General features: G+C 43.3%; 1 protein-coding gene across 1 annotated transcript in view; it reads left to right on the top strand.

Annotated features, from left to right (window-relative positions):
* Positions 1-21,578, top strand: part of slc24a3 (solute carrier family 24 member 3) — a 91,882-nt gene extending 70,304 nt beyond the window's left edge. The window contains exons 3-17 of the mRNA XM_014154585.3: positions 9,680-9,756; positions 10,665-10,739; positions 10,936-11,020; positions 13,246-13,349; positions 13,482-13,556; positions 13,656-13,681; positions 13,795-13,848; positions 13,977-14,104; positions 14,200-14,360; positions 14,808-15,081; positions 15,292-15,458; positions 15,668-15,782; positions 16,383-16,495; positions 17,257-17,322; positions 17,465-21,578. Of these exons, the coding sequence (XP_014010060.3) occupies positions 9,680-9,756; positions 10,665-10,739; positions 10,936-11,020; positions 13,246-13,349; positions 13,482-13,556; positions 13,656-13,681; positions 13,795-13,848; positions 13,977-14,104; positions 14,200-14,360; positions 14,808-15,081; positions 15,292-15,458; positions 15,668-15,782; positions 16,383-16,495; positions 17,257-17,322; positions 17,465-17,614 (1,670 nt within the window). The 3' untranslated portion in view covers positions 17,615-21,578. The remainder of the gene's footprint in view (positions 1-9,679; positions 9,757-10,664; positions 10,740-10,935; positions 11,021-13,245; positions 13,350-13,481; positions 13,557-13,655; positions 13,682-13,794; positions 13,849-13,976; positions 14,105-14,199; positions 14,361-14,807; positions 15,082-15,291; positions 15,459-15,667; positions 15,783-16,382; positions 16,496-17,256; positions 17,323-17,464) is intronic.
* Positions 21,579-22,157: the final 579 nt, after the last annotated feature.

Below are 22,157 nucleotides of genomic sequence, written 5' to 3'. Positions count from 1 at the left end.
CTATGCGTGCTACGTTTAAACTGCAGGGATTGATCTTGTTGTTTTCCTCATTGATGCTCCCACCTCTCTCTAATGGGCCACATGGTTGAGAGAGAAGGGAAGAGATCAGGAGACAGTGAGAGATTTCTATTAGTTACTCTCCCACAGGAAATATGCAACCTGGACTCAGGGGTAGACATAACATAGTCAAACAAAATCCAGTATGATATGTTGCATTTAGTATGGTATGTATTAATTTGTGGATGTCCATCATCCATTTCGTATGATAATGTTAATTACAATTGGTATGATATGTTACGAATTACAATACGTAACGAATTTGCAATACGTATGATATGTTACAAATTCCAATTGGTCCTGGCTAACGTTAGCTAGGTGGCTAACATTAGCTACGCTGGGGGTTAGGGTTAAGATTGGGGTTAGGAGTTAGCTAACCCTTTCCCTAACCATTTAACTAACCATGTTAAGTAGATGCAAAGTAGCTAAAAGGTAGTAATAGTTGCGAAGGTGCTAAAATACAAAAGTTGTCCGTGATGAGATTCATATTTGTCATGTTCTTGTATGTAGGTGGCAGGGCAGTCAGGCGCAGGAGAAACCAAGTTGGTTAACATGGAGTATTTAATAACAAAAACCAACTCCAATACCAATTTACAAAATAAATGGGTAAAATTTCCCATCGCACCCCGATACACAAACCCACGTAACATAACATCAAAAACAATCACCGACAAGGACATGAGGGGAAACAGAGGGTTAAATACACAACATGATTAATTGGATTGGAAACAGGTGTGTAGGAAGACAAGACAAAACCAATGGAAAATGAAAAACTGATCGATGATGGCTAGAAGACCAGTGACGTCGACCGCCGAGCACCACCCGAGCAAGGAGGGGCATTGACTTCGGCAGAAGTCGTGACAATATTATACGCCCACCCCGACCAACAACCCTCCTTTCGCTTTTGCCTAAAGTAACAATCTGTCTTATGTAGCTATACCAAACTTAGCATATCATACTAATTTGAGTGCCCCTGATTTTCATTTCCTATGTTATGTCTAGTCTATGAGACCAGGCTGAAATATGCTAAGATGTTTGTGTGTATTGTAGGATGTTTTCTGATGCTCATTTGTAGAAGTTAGCACAACACACAATCTCATCAGAATAACATCTCTGCTACAGACGCATAACGGTACATGTTTCTCTCCCTCAACCCGTCTGTTTCTCTCTCTCTCTCTCTCTCTCTCGCTCTCTCTCTCCACATACCACTCTGGCACATAACCTTTTCTTTACAAGCATTCTACTTCCTTAAATGTGTTTGCAATTAAGCACTAGGACTGTCACGTGATTCCTCCAATCCCTCAAAACAACTCAGACACAGTACAGTAAAGTAGCATATCCCCACCCAAAATCTGTGTCCCCTTAAAAGTCCCTACACTCCACTGGGGCCTTTAGGGGGAGCAATGCCCCCTTTGTAAGGAGTAGGCTACTGAAGAATTATGTTAGTTTCCCCTAGACACTGACAGGAGGTCAGTTTTGTGTTTTTCCCACCAGTTAAGGTTAGGATTTGGCTTCTGATTTCTAGCTCTGTGATATATTTCTGTTGTATCAATCAAATTGCTATGCAAACTTACTAAATTTGAATTGTACTTTCAGGGTAAGCCGTTTTTCATAGGATGGCTCTTGTAATCTTTTATGTTATATTATTCACTACAAAGGCATTTTTGTATTCTCTTATGAGCTGCACTCTTCTGAGAGTTATTATAGCTGTAGAGGGCTTACTGGTTTACTGAGGGATTAATGTCATCCGTTCATAATTTACACACTTTCATTTAGACACCCTTGATCCTACATTGTAGCATAACACTGTGGGATGTAATCTGAATGTAGATAGTTAGATCATAGAGCAGCGTTTCCTCTATCATTACTTAGACAAGCGAGACCACGGGTGTGCTGGTGACGTCACTCACCTGCAGTAAACCACAAGCAATGTATCCTAATAAGGACAACAAAATCATGCAATTAGCACTCGAAAATCTATAGTGTTTGCGTCCTAGAATGTTTTGTCAGGGGGCCTGTGTGCCCTGCCTGGGAACAATGCATTTAGCAGTGACTTTCTTTGTGAGACTGCACTCTTCAAATGTGTTCCGGTGGCCTAGGTCAGTGGAGCGATCTCAGCACCATGATTTCTTTCTGCACACGTTGGCTGGCACTCTGATTAAATGGCAGCATTACCATGTAACCTTTCGCTGGTTGCTGGTCTCCCTGACCAAGCGCGTTCCTTTCCCTCACACAGTCGACCTGTTTCCTCACGCACACAAGCCCGTGCACACAGATACAGACTCAATCCCTTTCTCTCGCTCTCTTTCTTTCTCTGACTATCTGTCGGTGTCTCTCGCTCGCTCCCTCGCACTCTCTTGCTCCCTTGCTCCCTCGCTTTCATACGCGCGCACACACACACACACACTCTCCTGATGCGCTGCTGCTGACCTGATCCTTGTGTTGCATGATTTATGTTCTCTCTTCTCTGAGTCGGAAATAGACGCGTTTCCATGAATATGACGTCTCTAGGGAACAAGCCTCCTTGGAGACCGGAACGCTGTAACTTCCGACGAGGAGAAGTGCCTATTTCAGGCTGTGGCGCAGGAGCGGGCTGGAGCCTTAAACCTGTCGCCACGGAGACGCTGATAATTGACATAGATTGAACTCTGGGGGTATGGTTGTGTTACAAGTCGTATGACGCAATACTCTAATTTAGATGTTAGCTGTTCCATTAAGGAAGACGTGGAGAAGTGAATCATAATGAGTGTGGAACGTTAGATAAATATGTTGTTGAGCCTGGCATACATTAGATTAGATCACAAATGGTATTAACCTCAATGAGGAAATTAATTTTGAACCATATGCAAACAAAACAATTAATAAAAAAACTAAACCATTGAATCACACTTGCTTTAATTAGTTCCAGGAAAACGGGTTATATTATTTGAAAATCTCACACATGAGAGATTACCATCCATTTTTTCACACTTTCGTGCCCACTGCATTTAATGAGTGAGTAAATGATTGACAGGAGCTAATTGAGTGGTGGTTTTGGCATGATCTTGGGCTCTGGATGTCTGAGTTAGTGAGCAGGGCTGTGCGAGGTCAGTAACCCAGCCAGAGGAGCTCGGAGCTGGGCTAAGATGAACCATCTCACCCTCTCTCAGAGCCACCCCTGGTGCTAATTGCAGCTCATAGCTGGAGACATTCATAGGAGCACTTTACAGCGTGGTAGAGCCTGGGGATATTCAACCTGTGTGGCTGACCCTCTCCTCTACCCTTTACTCTCATTTAATTCCATTCCTGAGGGATGATCAGACTCATATCCTAATGTCACGACTGGAGAGCATACCATCACTAAACTCACTCACTCTTTCCCCTTTTTCTTTCCCCCCCATCCTCTTCCCGTTTCTGCACAATTAGATGAATGTCCGACACATTAGGTAACGCCACCCAGTTGTTTTTAAGCACGTGGTGAAAATGAAATGCAACCACATGTTTCCGTGTACACATGTTTTCAGGAGCGCTGTGGAGAGATGGAAAATGCAAAGGGTGGGAGGCTTTGATCCCTTTTCGAGGGTGACTGTTCATTTCGGTGTGTATGGCACGGGTGCCTTAGTTCAACTACCTTGGCTATTTCTTTGTTGGTGGTCGCTTTTGTCCCATCTGGGAGCATAAGGACCACACAGCACTCAGTGGGTGTCCATAGAGGTCAGAAACAAGAGTGTTTCATAGATGACTGCTGGATTTGTGCTTCTAAAGCTGCTGTACATAGATTAGATTTTTTTTAAATTCATATTAAAGATGAACTTCAAAAGCCACATGCAACACTGTATGACACCGCTAATACAACACGCACACATATGCATACGCCTGATCCAGCGTACACTGGCACGTGTGTGTGTGTGTGTGTGTGTGTGTGTGTGTGTGTGTGTGTGTGTGTGTGTGTGTGTGTGTGTGTGTGTGTGTGTGTGTGTGTGTGTGTGTGTGTGTGTGTGTGTGTGTGTGTGTGTGTGTGTGTGTGTGTGAGTGATTTGGGCTTGCAGGCACAATCTGTATTCATATAGCACATTTAAAACAAAGCATGTGCAATCCAATGTGCTTCCCCCAAAGGAAATAAACTATAAATAGGTGTGTATGCGTTCTGTGAGACACGGAAGACAGCTATCTCTGTTCTCTCTCTAACAATGCACCTCTATATTCCCATCACGGAGGTAAACAAACCACACCGCCAGGTGAAAACCATCAATGTGGTCTTTTCTACTGTTCAAACCTCCTGAGGTCTCTGTAATGATGCAGAGAATTTGGAGGACTCGTCTCTCTATCTCTCTCCAACACACCGCCTTATGTAATGATTGTGATGCTTATGTAAGAAGAGAGAGAGAGTAGTCAAGTCTCTGTTGTTCCTCAGCAGCCCTCTGCCCCCAGCAAGCCATCACAGCTCACAGCTCAGTTCAATCCTGCCTGATCCAGTCCAGATTTCAAAGTCAGGGATTTGAGGTGTGTGTGTGTGTGTGTGTGTGTGTGTGTGTGCGCACACCATCCACACTGTGATGTCACACAGAAGTGACAGGTTATCTTAACTTCACATACTGTCCCATGGAGCAAAGTTATCACTGATTTAAAACCCCTCTCACACAACAAAACACAAAGCCCTATCAGAGGTGTTGGCTTTTTTTGTTTTTACTTACACTGAACAAAAATATAAACGCAACATGTAAAGTGTTGGTCCCATGTTTCATGAGCTGAACTAAAAGATCCCCAAAATGTTCCATACGCACAAAAGGCTTATTTCTCTCAAATGATGTGCACAAATTTGTTTAAATCCCTGTTAGTGAGCATTTCTCCTTTGCCAAGATAATCCATCCATCTGACAGGTGTGGCATATCAAGAATCTGACACAGGTGCACCTTGTGCTGGGGACAATAAAAGGCCACTCTAAAATGTGCAGTTTTGTCACACAACACAATGCCACAGATGTCTCATATTTTGAGGGAGTGTGCAATTGGAATGCTGACTGCAGGAATGTCCACCAGAGCTGTTGCCAGAGACTTTAATGTTAATTTCTCTACCATAAGCCGCCTCCAACATCGTTTTAGAGAAATTGGCAGTACATCCAACTGCCTCACAACCGCAGACAATGTATATGGAGTCATGTGGGCGAGCAGTTTGCTGATGTCAACGTTGTGAACAGAGTGCCCCATGGTGGCGGTGGGGTTATGGTATGGGCAGGCATAAGCTATGGACAACGAACACAATTGCATTGTAATCGATGGCAATTTGAATGTACAGAAATACTGTGACGAGATCCTGATGCCCATTGTGAGGCCCATTTCTTTTAAGGCATCTGTGACCAACTGATGCATATCCATTTTCCCAGTCATGTGAAATCCATAGACTGTGGCCTAATGAATTGATTTCAATTGAATGATTTCCTCATATGAACTGTAACTCAGTAAAATCTTTGAAATGTTGCATTTTATATTTTTGTTCAGTATATATTTAACCATACCTGAAACCTTCAGAAGAAATCGATTGAGGGACTGAAAGGATTGACTTCTAGCTTGACAATGTAATAAACAAAAGAAGTGTTCAGCAGTCTTAAACTATACAATTACTACAACCACCTCCTCTGACGCCTCAATGTATTGGATTGGAATTCTGCGTCCAAATGAAAAAGCTTTCCAGATGACTTTTTACGTTTGGAATCGATTGCCCTTTGACCCTTGGTTATAGTAACCATCGTGTGCTATGAGAGAGTCCGTGGAGCGTGTGCGTTTATCTCGTGCTAGCTACTATGTGTAATGTGCTTTCGAGTAAAACCAAATCGTATCTTACCTCTCTGACGGTTTTTAAGAGCAGATACAACAGCTGTAGCTCCTCTATCGCCCCTTACAGCACTTTGTGTTGTCCTAATACCATGTCATTCTCCCTAGTCATACCAGAGGATCAAGCTTTTTCCAGTATGGCACTACGCACTTAGCCAGACTGTTGCAGTATGTACAGTAGAATCGATTAGGTATTTCCAGCAGTGGTTAATGCAGCTGAAAGCATATTGTTTTGAGCCGTCAGACAGGACATTGAGTAGACTTTAGCGTAGGGATTTAAACATGAGGATGTCTAAATAAGAGCCGGGGCACTGAAAGCTATTACTGTGGCATCAAAATATTCACAGAATCTATGATGAGATTACTCGTGGGGTGTGTGTGTGTGAGATGCTTCATTGCCATGGTAACAATAACTTTTTCTACATGGGGGTGGGGTCCCGGTCAGCAGTTACTGTAATGTATGTGGATGTGGAGCTTTGTCCTTCCTGCAGGGGTGTTTTCTCCCGTTGCCAGGCTGAGCAGAGATGAGTCTCTGTGGGCATGACCTGTCAGACTAGCCCCCTCTCCTCTCCAGCCCTCCACACACGCTCTCTTCTCCAACCCTGCACCCTCACACCTCTTAGGGCTTACTCCTAACTGGGAAACGGATGTGTAAGCTTTATGGAAATCCTGCATTGGTTCCATGTGATTTTTAATTTAGGACTCAAACCCTGTGTGTAAAATATGTATGCGTATGCTTTCATACTGCTTCAAAAGATCTTCTGTATGGAGTGGGTAGACTAGGGAGAATGAAGGACACGGTAAAAGATGCCCCAAAACATGGTACAATCTGTCTGGGCTATCTCTTTTCAATGAGGGATTTATTCAGTTGATTCATGGACAGAATTGACTCCAACCCTGGCCACTACCACCACATTTAACCATGGCAAGGTGACTGGGGATAATGCCAAATACAGTGTAGTTATTCCCTCCGTAAGGCAATCAAAAAGGCAAAACGTCAATACAGAGAAAAAGTGGAGTCGCAATTCAATGGCTCAGACACGAGATGTATGTGGCAGGGTCTACAGACAGGAAAACCAGCCACGTCACAGAAACCGACGTCTTGCTTCCAGATAAGCTAAACACCTTTTTCGCCCACGTTGAGGATAACACAGTGCCACCGACGCGGCCAGCTACCAAGGACTGTGGGCTCTCCTTCTCCATGGCCGACGTGATTAAGACATTTAAGCGTGTTAACCCTCGAAGGTCCAGACGGCATCCCTAGCCATGTCCTCAGAGTATGCGCAGACCAGCTGGCTGGAGTGTTTATGGACATTTTCAATCTCTCCCTATCCCAGTCTGCTGTCGCCAAATGCTTCAAGATGTCCGCCATTGTTCCTGTACCCAAGAAAGCAAAGGTAATTGAACTAAATGACTATCGCCCTGTAGCACTCACTTCTGTCATCATGAAGTGCTTTGAGAGACTAGTCAAGGATCATAGCAGCTCTACCTTACCTGACACCCTAGACCCACTTCAATTTGCTTACCACCCTAATAGATCCACAGATGATGCAATCGCCATTTCACTGCACACTGCCCTATCCCATCTGGACAAGAGGAATACCTATGTAAGAATGCTGTTAATTGACTACAGCTCAGCATTCAACACCATAGTACCCTCCAAGCTCATCATTAAGCTCGGGGCCCTGGGTCTGAACCCCGCCCTGTGCAACTGGGTCCTGAACTTCCTGACAGGCCACCCCCAGGTGGTGAAGGTAGGGAACAACACCTACACTTCGCTGATCCTCAACAATGTACTCCCTGTTCACCCATGATTGCGTGGCCACGCACACACCTCCAACTCAAGTCAACAAGTTTGCAGACGACACAACAGTAGTAGGCATGATTACCAACAATGACGAGGCAGCCTACAGGGAGGAGGTGAGGGCCCTGGCGGAGTGGTGCCAGGAAAATAACCTCTCACTCAACGTAAACAAAACAAAGGAGCTGATTGTGGACTTCAGGAAACAGCAGAGGGAGCACGCCCCTATCCACATTGACGGGAGCGCAGTGGAGAAGGTGGAAAGCTTCAAGTTTCTCTGCGTACACATCACAGCAAACTGAAATGGTCCACCCACACAGACAGTGTGGTGAAGAAGGTACAACATCACCGCCTGGAACATCAACAGCACCGCCCGCAATCGCAGGGCTCTCCAGAGGGTGGTGCGGTCTGACCAACGTATCACGGGGGCACACTACCTGCCCTCCAGCACACTTACAGCACCCGATGTCACAGGAAGGCCAACAGGATCATCAAGGACAACAACCACCCGAGCCACTGCCTGTTCACTCCGCTATCATCCAGAAGGCGAGGTCACTACAGATGCATCAAAGCTGGGACCGAGAGACAGAAGCTGTGTTTCAATCTCAAGGCCATCAGACTGTTAAATAGCCATCACTAGCACCCTAGAGGCTGCTGCCCTGTATACATAGACTTGAAATCACTGGCCACTTTAGTAATGTTTACATATTGTGCATTACTCATCTCATATGTATATACTGTATTCTATTCTACTGTATTTTAGTCTATGCCACTCCGACATTGCTCGTCCAAATATGTATATATTCTTAATTCTATTCATTTATTTCAGATTTGTGTGTATTGTTAGATATTACTGCACTGTTAGAGATAGAAACACAAGCATTTCGCAATTACATCAGCTTAACGTGTATGTGACCAATACTTTTATTTGATTTTTACCAAGAATCACTGAACTAAGCTGAAGTGAACTCCAACACAAAATTGGGTAAGGGAGCCATCTTGTTTACCTAAGCATCCAGCCAACTGTTGTTTTGGTATTTGTTGATGTCATTATTTGTTTGTTGTTGGTTGGAGTGTGGTTGAGGTATTTGTAATTACTCGCACCGTGCGTGTGCCTGTGTGTGGAGCTTTGTGTAGTGAAGTCATACTTGCTAGTTGCGCTGTTGGCAGCAGGGTTGGTTGGGTGAGTGGCTCCCTGAGTGTTTGCCCTGTATGAGAGTGGGCAGCACTGGGCACAGAGTGGGCACTAGCCCTTGCACTGGTTGCTTTGGCTACAGAGCCACAGTGTGAAATGCATTCCGGTGTGTTGCTGACCTGCCAACTGAATGGTACAGTAGTGCCTACTGGGAGAATATCTCTGTGCTGTACTAAAAGGATGGTGGGAGGAAGGGATGGATTGAGGGTTTTGAAGCTAGGTTTTCTAACCATGATCGTACTATGTAGTTGATTCAGCTTACTGGAACACACTATTTAAAAGCCACTCTGGATAATAGTGTCTGTTAAATGACTAAAATGGGAATGTAAAATTGGAGGGAGGTGGGAGTGTATACACTTTCTAAGGGACGAGGCCATTAAAATCCAGCACGACGATATGTCTTACAACTCTACACAATTCACACATCCTCACCCCTTCTTCTCTCTCTCTCTCTCTCTCTCTCTCTCTCTCTCTCTCTCTCTCGGCCTTGTCAGTTCTTATGAGTTGAAATGGTTGTGTTTGGGCACTGAGGGCAGGCTGAAGCTTGCTGACTCACACAACCTCTTGGGTGTTCAGAGGGAGAATGTCACCGCACATTGTGCAGCCATCAACACACACATACATTCGCACACACGGCTCCACTTACAAATACACACAAACAAACACACCCTGGCATGTGTGCGTGTACACACACACTCATGGCAATGCTATTTTTAGGTCCTGTCACTCAAATGGACTGTATATGATAGTGCCACTGCACAAGTTTCTGCTGCACTAAATGTTTTCCCTGTAATATTGTGTGTGTTTTCTCTCCAGCACTACATGAGTTCCCCACAGACCTGTTCACCAACAAGGAGCGCACAGAGGGAGCGGTGGCCTTACATGTCCTGTTTGTGAGTGTAACCCCCCCCCCCCCACCCCCGCCTCCCACCTCCATGTTCTACACTATCTACTCTACACACAATGGCTACCTGCCATTGACCGTGTGATGCAATGCATTGACAAGCAGGATTGTGTCTTTAACACAGTTGCAGTGGTGGAAAACATACCCAGTTGTCATAAAAGTAAAGATACCTTAATAAAAATTGACTCAAGTAAAAGTGAGTCACCCAGTAAAATACTACTTGAGGAAAATATACTTAAGTATTAAAAGTAAAAGTATAAATTATTTAACATTCCTTATATTAGGCAAAACAGAGGTGACTAGTTTCTTGTTTTATTATTATATGGATAGCCAGGGGCACACTCCAACACTCGGACATCATTTATAAAAACGAAGCATTTGTGTTTAGTGAGTCCGCCAGATCAGAGACAGTAGGGATGGCCAGGGATGTTCTCTTGATAAGTGTGTGAATTGGACAAATGTTTTGTCCTGCTAAGCATTCGAAATGTAACTAGTACTTTTGGGTGTAAGGGAAAATGTATGGAGTAAAAAGTACATACTTCTCTTTAGTAATGTAGTGAAGTTAAAGATACTCCAAAAAATGTCTTAAGTAGTACTTTAAAGTATTTTTACTTAAGTACTTTACACCACGGCAAAGTTGCCAAGCCATCATAAAGAGGGCAGTGTCTCTCTGGCAGGCTTGGGTGCCAGATGTTGTATAGAGACTTAGCTGGCATATGAGGCCACTGGCACAGAGTGTCTCAGCTTAGGATACCTCCTCAGATAAAAACTGACACATTGGGACAGTATCACTGCATCACATGGGGATCTGAAAGGTTTCAGAACACTGCTGAGATTTGTTTGTTCTTATATGGGCATGCATGTTCTGACAATTTGTTATGTGTAATTCCTCTACAGGCAATGTACATGTTCTATGCGCTGGCCCTAGTGTGTGATGACTACTTTGTTCCGTCTCTGGAGAAGATATGCGAGGTAAGAATATAATACACTATTCTGTAACGGTCGGGGTCAATTCAACTGGAATTAATTTTAAGCACACAATTCAAGATGTGCTTTCTACTTCCCCTATACTCACTCTCTTTCTCTCTCCTCTCTCTCTCTCTCTCTCTCTCTCTCTCTCTCTCCCTCTCTCCCCCCCCCCCCGCCTCTCTCGCTCTGGCTCTCCCAGCGTCTTCATCTTAGTGAAGATGTGGCAGGTGCAACCTTCATGGCGGCCGGCAGCTCAGCTCCTGAACTCTTCACCTCTGTCATCGGTGAGACGTACAGACACGCAGATGAACACATCTTTTCATTAGACACACATACTTTTTAAAATGTTTTTATGTTTTACTTTATCGGCAGTCCCAGTATGTTTTAATGAGTGATAGTGATATACAGTACCTTCGGGAAAGTATTCAGACCTCTGACTTTTTCCACATTTTATTAGGTCACAGCCTTATTCTAAAATTGATTTTAAAAAATCTCATCAATCTCGATACAATACCTCATAATGACTTTTTTTCTACTAATTTATTTTATTACAAAAACCTGAAATATCACATTTACATAAGTATTCAGACCCTTTACTCAGTACTTTGTTGAAGCACCTTTGACAGCGATTACAATCTTGATTCTTGGGTATGATGCTACAAGCTTGGCACACCTGTATTTGGGGAGTTTCTCGCATTCTTCTCTGCAGATCCTCTCAAGCTCTGTCAGGTTGGATGGGGAGCGTTGATGCACAGCTATTTTCAGGTCTCTCCAGAGACGTTCGATTAGGTTCAAGTCCGGGCTCTGACTGGGCCACTCAAGGACATTCAGAGACTGTTCCCGAAGCCACTCCTGTGTTGTCTTGGCTGTCTGCTTAGGATTGTTGTCCTGTTGGAAGGTGAACCTTCACCCCAGTCTGAGGTCCTGAGTGCTCTGGAGAAGGTTTTCATCAAGGATCTCTCTGTACTTTGCGCTGTTCATATTTCCCTCGATCCTGACTAGTCTCCCAGTCCCTGCCACTGAAAAACATCCCCACATCTACCACCACCATGCTTCACCGTAGGGATGGTGCCAGGTTTCCTCTAGACGTGACGCTTGGCATTCAGGCCAAAGAGTTCAATCTTTGTTTCATCAGACCAGAGAATCTTGTTTCTCATGGTCTGAGAGTCTTTAGGTGCCTTTTGGTAAACTCCAAGTGGGCTGTCATGTGCCTTTTTACTGAGGAGTGGCTTCCGTCTGGCCACTTTACCATAAAGGCCTAATTGGTGCAGTGCTGCAGAGATGGTTGTTCTCCCATTTCAACAGAGGAACTCTAGAGCTCTGTCAGTGACCGTCGGGTTCTTGGTCACCTCACTGACCAAGGCCCTTCTCCCCCGATTGCTCAGTTTGGCCGGGTGGCCAGCTCTAGGAAGAGTGTTGGTGGTTTCAAACTTCTTCCATTTAAGAATGATGGAGGCCACTGTGTTCTTGGGGACCTTTAATGCTGCAGACATGTTTTGGTACCCTTCCCCAGATCTGTACCTCGACACAATCCTGTCTCAGAGCTCTACGGACAATTCTTTTGACCTCATGGCTTGGTCTTTGCTCTGACATGCACTGTCAACTGTGGGACCTTATATAGACAGGTGTGTGCCTTTCCAAATCATGTCCAATTAATTGAATTTACCACTGGTGGACTCCAATCAAGTTGTAGAAACATCTCAAGGATGATCAATGTAAGGGGCCTCCCAAGGGGTGCAGCGGTATAAGGCACTGCATCACAGTGCTAGAGGCGTCACTACAGATCTGGGTTCGAGCCCGGGCTGTGTCGCAACCGGCCGCGAACAGGGGACGATTAGGCAGTGCACAATTGGCCCAGCGTCGTCCGGGTTAGGGGAGGGTTTGGCCGGCCGGGATGTCCTTGTCCCATCCCGCTCTAGCGACTCCTGTGGCAGGCCGGGCGCATGTACGCTGACACGGTCGTCAGTTGGACGGTGTTTCCTCCGACAGATTGGTGTGCCTGGCTTCCGGGTTAAGAGAGCAGTGTGTCAAGAAGCAGTGTGGCTTGGCAAGGTCATGTTTCAGAGGCTGCGTGGCTCTCGACCTTCACCTCTCCGAGTCTGAACGGGAGTTGCAGCGAAAAGGAGTATTTAAAAAAAAAAGGATGATCAATGGAAACAGGATGCACCTGAGCTCAATTTCAAGTCCCATAGCAATGGTTCTGAATACTTACGTAAATAAGGTATTTCTGTTTTTTTGTTTTGAATACATTTTTCCAAAATGTCTAAAAACCTGTTTTCGCTTTGTCATTATGGGTCATTGTGTGTAGATTGCTGAGGCAAATTATTTTATTTAATCCATTTTAGAATAAGGCTGTAACGTAACAAAATATAGAAAAAGTCAAGGGGTCTGAACACTTTCCGAAGGCACTGTATGTTGGCCATGTCAATACTTTACATGTACAAGCTTGTAACACTCCATTCCTAACTGTTGTATAACTCCTGTTCCCTTTTTTTCTGTCCCTGTGCAGGTGTGTTTATCACTAAAGGGGATGTGGGGGTGGGCACGATTGTGGGCTCCGCCGTCTTCAATATCCTCTGCATTATCGGAGTGTGTGGAATATTTGCAGGCCAGGTAAGTTTCTGTACCTTGGCTTGCTCAGGTATGCACACAGCGGAAGAGATGAATACCCCGGGGTAAAATGTTGTCCATTCCACTCTCTCCCCTTGTCTTTCTTTTCTCTCTCTCTCGCTCTCTTTCTCTCAGGCGGTGCATCTGTCTCGTTGGTCTCTTCTGAGAGACTCCGTGTACTACACCCTGTCCATCGCTGCTCTCATAGTGGTGAGTGGAGCCTGACCATTGCAAACCAGTGAAGTGAGCCTTAATACTTCCAGTCATTCTTCCAAGTGTTCAGTATCATTCTTCTTTTTCTCCTTACAGTTCATATATGATGAAAAGGTTTCGTGGTAAATATGGCTTTCACTTTCTTGTGTATACAGTACATACAATATGTTATGTGTTGTATTGTATAGCTGTTCAAAATCCGCTTCAATTGAATCCCTCTTGATGTTTGTTCCAGGTGGGAGTCTCTGACACTGGTTCTGATGTATTTCGGCTACATTTTGATAATGAAGTAAGTCTTGTGTCTGAAACCATCGGTGCACACTTCAAAACAATTAGAGGTATGAAGTCGGATCCACGTCCTTGTTCTGTCCCTCTTTGTCTAGGTTTAACTGTCGCATTGTTCGTTTCTGTGTATAGGTTTAACTCGAACATTGTGCGTTTCCTGGAGAGGCGGAAGAAGAACTCGTCCAGCCTGGGGAATGGCACAGCCAGTAACGCCGACCTGGATGACAATTGTGATGCCACCGCTGTCCTGCTGAAGAAAGGTATGGTCTGCCTGTTCTGTCATACGTGTGTCTGTGTGTGTGTGTTTATATCATGTCTCTCTCCCTCTCTCTCTTTCTCTCACGCTCTCTTGTAGCTAACTTACACAGAAAGCAGTCAGTGTTGATGGTGGATGAGTTGCTGTCAGCCTACCCCCACCAGCTGTCCTTCTCTGATGCCGGCATGAGGATCATGATCACCAGCCACTTCTCCCCTCGCACACGCCTCACCATGGCCTCACGCATGCTCATCACTGAGGTAGGACCACACACACACACACACACACACACACACACACACACACACACACACACACACGCTTTGCCATGGCCTTCTGCACACGTGGGTATTTCTGTTTGCTGTGTGGGTATGAGGAAATTATATTCTTACAGCATACTTATGCTGTACAAACATGTTCAGAATATGACATGTGTTTGTACAGTGTAGGCTGACTAGAGACCTGTTTTTTGGTTAGTCATGTCATATGACATGGATTTTAACCTTTATTTTAAGCTTTTTCCAATAATGGGAATTAGACCAAAAAATGAAAGCAATTTTCTGAGGGTGGTGCTGGTCTATCTGACATTAAAAGAAAAGGGGATAGTTTGATGAAAAAGCTTTAAATAAAGTTTCAAATCCAGGTCATGTGACATGATTAACCAGAACACAGGGCCTTAGCTATGACGTGTGCATGTATTTGTGCAGAGACAGCGTCTGATTAGCACCCGGCCGTTCACGAACGGAGACTCGGAGGTCACGATGAAAGTCGGCGGTAAGCGGGGCCTGGAGAATGGACTGGGCGGGCCCGAAAGGGGCGTCAATGGTCGCCGTGGTCACCATGGAGAGGACGACAGGGGAGGGGTGGAGTCTGGCAACGAGACGGAAAACGAGAACGAAGACAATGAGAATAATGAGAATGATGAGGAAGAGGAGGAGGAGGAAGAAGGGGAGGGACCATTCGTGCCCTTTCACGCCCCAGGTATAATTTTTTTAATAACATTAAAGGGTTTCAAACAATTTTCAGTCTCTCTTTATTGTGTTGGTCAGCCACATTCACACCCACCTAAAGGTATTTTTAGATTTCCTCAATAAAAGCATCACACTTAATGTAATCTAAGCAAAGAACACATTGAAACTACATCTCTTCTTCCTTTCTCTATCTTTTCTCTCTCTCTCTCTCTCTCTCTAGCTGGGTGCTGTAATAAGATCAAGTGGCTGTTAGCCTGGCCTCTGTGCCTGCTGTTGTTCTTCACGGTGCCTAACTGTGCCAACCCTCGCTGGGAGAGATGGTTCATGGTCTCCTTCGTCAACTCCACCCTCTGGATTGCTGGCTTTTCCTATGTCATGGTCTGGATGGTGAGGACAGACAGACAGACAGACAGACAGACAGACAGACAGACAGACAGACAGACAGACAGACAGACAGACAGACAGACAGACAGACAGACAGACAGACAGACAGACAGACAGACAGACAGACAGACAGACAGACAGACAGACAGACAGACAGACAGACAGACAGACAGACAGACAGACAGACACTGATGTGTGTCTATTCCCTTCAGGTGACAGTGATCGGGTTTACTCTGGGTATCCCTGATGTTATCATGGGCATCACCTTCCTGGCAGCTGGCACCAGTGTCCCTGATTGCATGGCCAGTCTTATAGTGGCACGGCAAGGTGAGGAAGCACAGAGTACTTTCTCTACCAGGGCTTTTTGCATTGCTGCTCACCTGCCCCATGAAGCAACACCCAGGAATCAAAGAGCTCCAATACGGTCTGTGTACATGCTCAACAGAGAGAGGGGAAAGAGAGAAGGGATGAGGCAGTCTGGGTGTCACCCAGGACCACTCCCAACCTCTGTGACAGAGTCGTGTGGCAGCGACGGAAGAAAACACAGTGTGGTTCCTTCCTCCATTTTTTTTATCTGTGTTTATTCCCACTCCCCCTGTCAAATATTCATCAGTCTGTCTGAGAGGGGGAAATGTGAACCACATTCCCTGACAGTCTGTTTGTTGTTGTTGTGTTTGTTGTTTGTGGCAACCTGAATACCTCAGCAAGGTGGAATTCTTTATTGATGTTACAGATGTTTACCAACAACTCTCTCTGCCTCCCTCTCCCTCCTTCTGTCTTTTGATTTCTATTTCTCGGCCTATGCCTCATCTCTCTCTCTCTCTCTCTCTCTCTCTCTCTCTCTCTCTCTCTCTCTCTCTCTCTCTCTCTCTCTCTCTCTCTCTCTCTCTCTCTCTCTCTCTCTCTCTCTCTCTCTCTCTCTCTCAGGTCTTGGGGATATGGCTGTTTCTAACTCTATAGGCAGTAATGTGTTTGATATCCTTATTGGACTGGGACTACCCTGGGCCCTGCAGACCCTGGCCATCAACTACGGCTCCTACGTAAGTAGCAAACACCATTTCTCCTAGCCCTGACTGGGTAAGGTCTTTCGTAAACCTCTACTAGCAACACACAATAAAAAACTGGCATGTACAACCCCTGTGACACTTAGACATGCTCGGCCTATTCTGAGAAGGTCATTTTGATGTTGCTTTATCATGTGAAAGATGACACAATTGATCTTCTGTCCAGAGCCCTCTCTGCTCATGTCACATGGTACCAATATTAGGTAGGTTTATATACAATATTAGTCATGCCATGCTAATATAGCCATTGGAGCATTTGTGATCTCTGTAGATAAACATATCTTCCAGCTTGGCATGAGAGGGAGATGGTCCTAACAGCTGAAAGAGGGAGGAGAAAAGTAGCTGTCGGCAGTCCAAGTGAAATACAGAGCTGAGTGCACCTGTAGCCCATAACCCCACTAGATCAAACACACGTGGGGGGTGCTGGGAAGGAATGCCTACATACAGCTTTGAAGGCTTTGACTGTGTGTTAGAGAATTGAGCTGTGTATTGAGGGTGTAGAATAGGATCCACAGAGAACAGCTGATATACTGTATTCATTTCAGAAGGGCTCGAATTCAAAAGAGATGGCGTCCTTCTAATGCATCAGTTTGGTCGTGTAAAGTTGGTGGCGTTTTTGAAACTGTTATTCTCTTTTGGAAATAGCAGGTGTACACTTTACACTGGTACAAAAGTGTTGTAAATCAGTTCCCAACCCCATGGTTTATCTTCTTCTGTTTAACCTGTTCTTCTCTTAGATTCAACTGAACAGCAAGGGGCTCATCTTCTCTGTGGGACTTCTGTTGGGGTCTGTGTTCCTCACGGTGAGTGACTTTTTAAGTACTTCTTAAAATACTCAAATTTACTTGTGTTTAGTATTTTACACAGTTTATGGACAATTGAATTTGAATTGAGCAACTATAGATATAATTTCTTAATCTCTTCCCACCTCTCTCTCTCTCTCAGGTCCTGGGGGTACATCTGAACGGGTGGAGACTGGACCGTCGTCTGGGCCTGGTGTGTCTGTTCATGTACTCCATCTTTCTCTGCTTCTCCATCCTCATAGAGTACAACATCTTCACTTTCGTCAACCTGCCCACCTGCAGAGACCGCTGAGGCTCGCTTCTCTCTCCTCTTTCTCCTCCCTGTCGCCCCCTGTCTGTCTGCGGCTCAGATCATTCTTTTTATTATTCAAAGCATTCGTTTTTGAATTTCGTCTCTTTTCTTTATGGTTAGTGTAATATGGAGCAGCCCTGGTGTGTGGGTTTTTTTTTAAACAGGAGAGGAGATGATTGAGGAAACACACATGCGGGAGCACAAACTGACTTGTAAAAAGCTCTCACATGAGGACTCGTGAACAAAGCTATTTTTGTCGACTACTGCCTGCTTTGATGTGAAGATTGTTTTTGTTTGGGATTTTTTTGTAAAGGTGATTGAAACGGCGTTATATTCTACAGTGTGATCTTGATTATATTTTATAATGTAATGTGTTTAATAGCTGCTAACTGGCTTAGAGGATAGCCGGTCTGAAGAAAATTGATAGTCTACTGGAATAGTGTTGTTCTTTGAACAATATTAGCAATGATTCTTACAGTTGATCATGTCAATGGAAATCATTTAAGGTGAAAGTGCCAGGTGACTTGATGTAAATAGCTGACAGAGGACATTTAGCTGAATGACACCCCAGACTTCTTATCATGATCTGTGGGCATTACCCCCCCCCCCCACACACACACACACACACACACACAAACACACACAGAGACACTGTTGTTGAGCAGCAGTATGTACACAAAGATACTTTTTAAACATCGCTAAAGCAGCTTTTATTGAATCTGTCCCTTTTGATTTAATGTATAGAGTCGATTTCAGGAGAGGACAGGATAAATGGAGTGCATTTGGCTGGAATAGGCAACAGCAATATGAGGTCAGATATGCTATACTGTTGGAAAGTGAAAGGTATCTCTAAAAGATAATGAAATGCATTAAATTAGGGGTTTTGTAAATTCTTACCCTTTGTAAATACACCCAGATGACAGATTATTTTATTTATTAACTTATTGAACATTATTTATGCATATTTGGAGGGGAGGGGGGGGTCTGCATTTTAAATCCAAACCAACCCACATTGGTCTCAAAGATTAGTTCATTTTGGAGATACTGTCTGCAGAGCTTAGTGACACCAATACTCCTTGGCATGTTGTGAGACTCAAGTCAAAAGTCACTTTTAGGAAAAACATCCTTTCAACCCTCTTTTGACTCTTGCAAGAGAGGAATTTCTACTTAAGTTATTCTGAACATTTACTTTATGATAGACTTGATTGAGATGCTAACAATTTATGGAAGAAAATGTATCGTTCCTTAGCAAGTCAAACCTCTTCAGTGAGAATTTATTTGCACTGAGGTATATTATATGTGGTACCTATCCAAGGTGGGAGACTCTGTTTCAATGACCATGAGTGTCCCTACTTGCTGATTGTTAGGACAATCTCCTGGTAAAATGAAGCAAGCGGTTGTGACAAACAGTGAACTCCTTTTTTTCCACTCATGTAACTCCAGAGAAGGAGATGTGCTGCTACCTAGGGGAACAACCATGAACAACAGCACAATATTGGATTCCTACAGACTTTCTCTTATTCAAAGTCACTTTTACCAAATGTACATTGCCTGGAAGGACTTCCTGTTTAAAGGATGGATTTTCTGTTCCGCTGGCACACAGAGGAAATGAGGCGTATCTGTACTAATTACTCCTAGTGATATTATTCATAGGAGTAGAGATCATTGAGAATGACAGAGGCCTCTATAGTGGCCAAAAAGTCATATTAGCATGGGCAGCGCCATTGAGGGCTTCCACCATTTCAATATAGTCAACTGGGTGGGACTTCCAACTTCATTGGCTGATCCCTCCTTGTGACCCTGTTGGCATCATGTCCACCCAGGTCATCAGGAGGGATCAGCCAAACATGAAGAAGAAAATGTACTACTTAAACATGGAGATGCGCTCATGTTGTCACAGATGCTATAATGGCACAGATACAAAGATTAGTCCTCGATCTATCTCTATGGTAGAGATGCACTTTGAATAAAGCATCTGAACTTTGACCTGGCCTGGTGTTGGTTGGGCTGTGGTAATTTGTGTTTTGTAATGCACAATGTTTAGATGTTGTGCTACATTTAAATCAATGCTTATGTCCTTTACACCTTTAGTTTAAAGGGAATATATCAGACATCATCTGTTGACCTACAGGGGATTCTGAGAGACTGTTGCTCAAGGCAAGCCAACCAGCAAAGCACCATAATTACATTGGCCCTACAGAAAGTATTATATTTCTCTCTCTATCCTCTCCTGAAAGCAGGGGAACACTGTTAAAACACTGTTAGAATGTTGATGTTTCACCTGATGGATTTATTTCATAAATGCAAATAACACATTTATTGGAGGAAAAAAAACATTGTTTTACAAACTGCTCTGAATTACTTATCTCGTGAACACTCATTTCATGGACCAATAGCACAACATCTATAATGAAAAAAAGTCTCAGAATGTACAAAGTCTTAGGGTTGCATTTCTTTTAAAAGGAGGTTTGTTTGTTTTTGTTCATGTCATATTTATCATATTTTCTCGGGAGATTAGTATAGACAGAGCACAACTCTAATGTCAAAGGAAAACAGGGTTTATCGTTAAAATGTCAAATTATTTATAATGCAATAATTATGAGCTTTACAATGTAAATATGTTGTTTGTTTGAAGGCACATATGACAGTTTTCTAGATGGTACATACACGTACACAGTAGCACATCTCTCTGTCATAGAGGAAAATCTATCTTGTAGGACAGGCTAAGGCTAAATGGTTTACAGAAATCTGCACTGGAAGCTTGTTATGAAAATGGGAATTATCTAAATATCTACCAGCCTATAAGTTAAAGGCTCCCAACTCTCTTTTTTGGCAAATATCATACAAATATCCCCATGCAGCATTCAATATACAGGTATTTATGTTGAAAAAAAAAACTATATTCAGTGGCACATCTACTGTAACTGAAATGTTAACCAGTGACAAGTTCATCATTGGCCATTTTAGCATGGACAATATGGTCAGATGTCATGTGTTGCTGTTAATTTATCCCTGTATTACAGCTTCTACGGTACGTTTGAGGATTATGTTCTAAAAACATATACTATACGATCATGTGATTGAAATTAACCAAACTATTGCCAAGAGCTCATCTGCAGATATGAGTGTCTTGAAGAAAGGAATATTTTAATAATTGGTGATATAAACATGGTGATATATTGCTGATGTACATAGATATACATACATGTAAATGTATTTATATATTTAGTCAATCTATCTGTTGAATATATTTTCATAGATGTGATCCTACGTCCCCCTTGTTACCCTCCTTAGTCCTTGTTTTGTGTTTGAGATTTTATTGATATCACTGTACCCTTTGTTAACTCGCATGGATATATTTTAATATAATACATTATCTATGGTAATTATAATGTAATTGAATCATAGTTATATACAGTACCAGTCAAGTTTGGACACACCTACTTATTCTAGGGTTTTTCTTTATTTTTACTACTTTCTACATTGTAGAATAATAGGGAAGACATCAAACTATGAAATAACACATATGGAATCATATAGTAACCAAAAGAAATAGTTAAACAAATCAAAATAGATTTTGGATTTGAGATTCTTCAAAGTAACCACCCTTTGCCTTGATGACAGCTTTGCACAGTCTTGGCATTCTCTCAACCAGTTTTATGAGCTATTTATCTAGAATGTAGAAAAACCCTTGAATGAGTATGTGTGTCAAAACTTTTGACTGGTACTGTATATATATAAAAAGATGGACTAGACGCAGCTGTTAAACTGGATTTCCTAGATGACTGCATTGTTGCTGATAGGATTGCTGAGTTTAATGACATAATGTTAATGAAATGGCCCAAGGTATGCCTCCTCAACAGGGAGATCTAGACAGAATGGTTTACTTTGTGTTCTAATGTTTCAGATGTTTAGAATAATTTTGCTACTTGAGCATAAATAAAGTCATTTTTGCTTAAGGTAATGCATGTATCCTTGTGTTGCTTTTGAATCCACACTAGCTCCAGAAAAGCTGTTTTTGTTCAACAAAATCCATTATGTACCTTTAGATGTGACCGAGAAAGGTACAGAGAGAAACTCACTAAAACTGTATTTTCGTGAGTCAATTACCTGATGTATAATTAAGCAATACGGCCCGAGGAGGTGTGGTATATGGGCAGTATGCCACGGCTAAGGGCTGTTCTTAGGTGCAACATGAAGTGCCAGGATACAGTCTGTAGCTGTTGTGTATATTCACCATATACCACAAACCACAGAGATGCCTTATTGCTGTTATAAACTGGTTACCAACGTAATTAGACCAGTAAATATTTTTTTAAATGGTCATACCCATGGTATATGGTCTGATATACCATGGCTTTCAGACAATCAGCATTCAGGGCTTGAATCACGTGGTTTATAATTTCACAATACATACTGCCTCCTATATTGTGTACAGAGTTTTGGGGCATTCACAACTTTTGGAGGACACACTGGGACACATTAGCACAAACTAGTGACCATCACTCTAGTCTGCAAAAATGCTATCAGACTCTCAAAATGC

The sequence above is a fragment of the Salmo salar genome, chromosome 18, assembly GCF_965601325.2.
Source record: "Salmo salar chromosome 18, fSalSal1, whole genome shotgun sequence".
Classification (NCBI taxonomy): Eukaryota; Metazoa; Chordata; class Actinopteri; order Salmoniformes; family Salmonidae; genus Salmo; species Salmo salar.
This window is presented reverse-complemented; position numbering and strand designations above follow the sequence as displayed.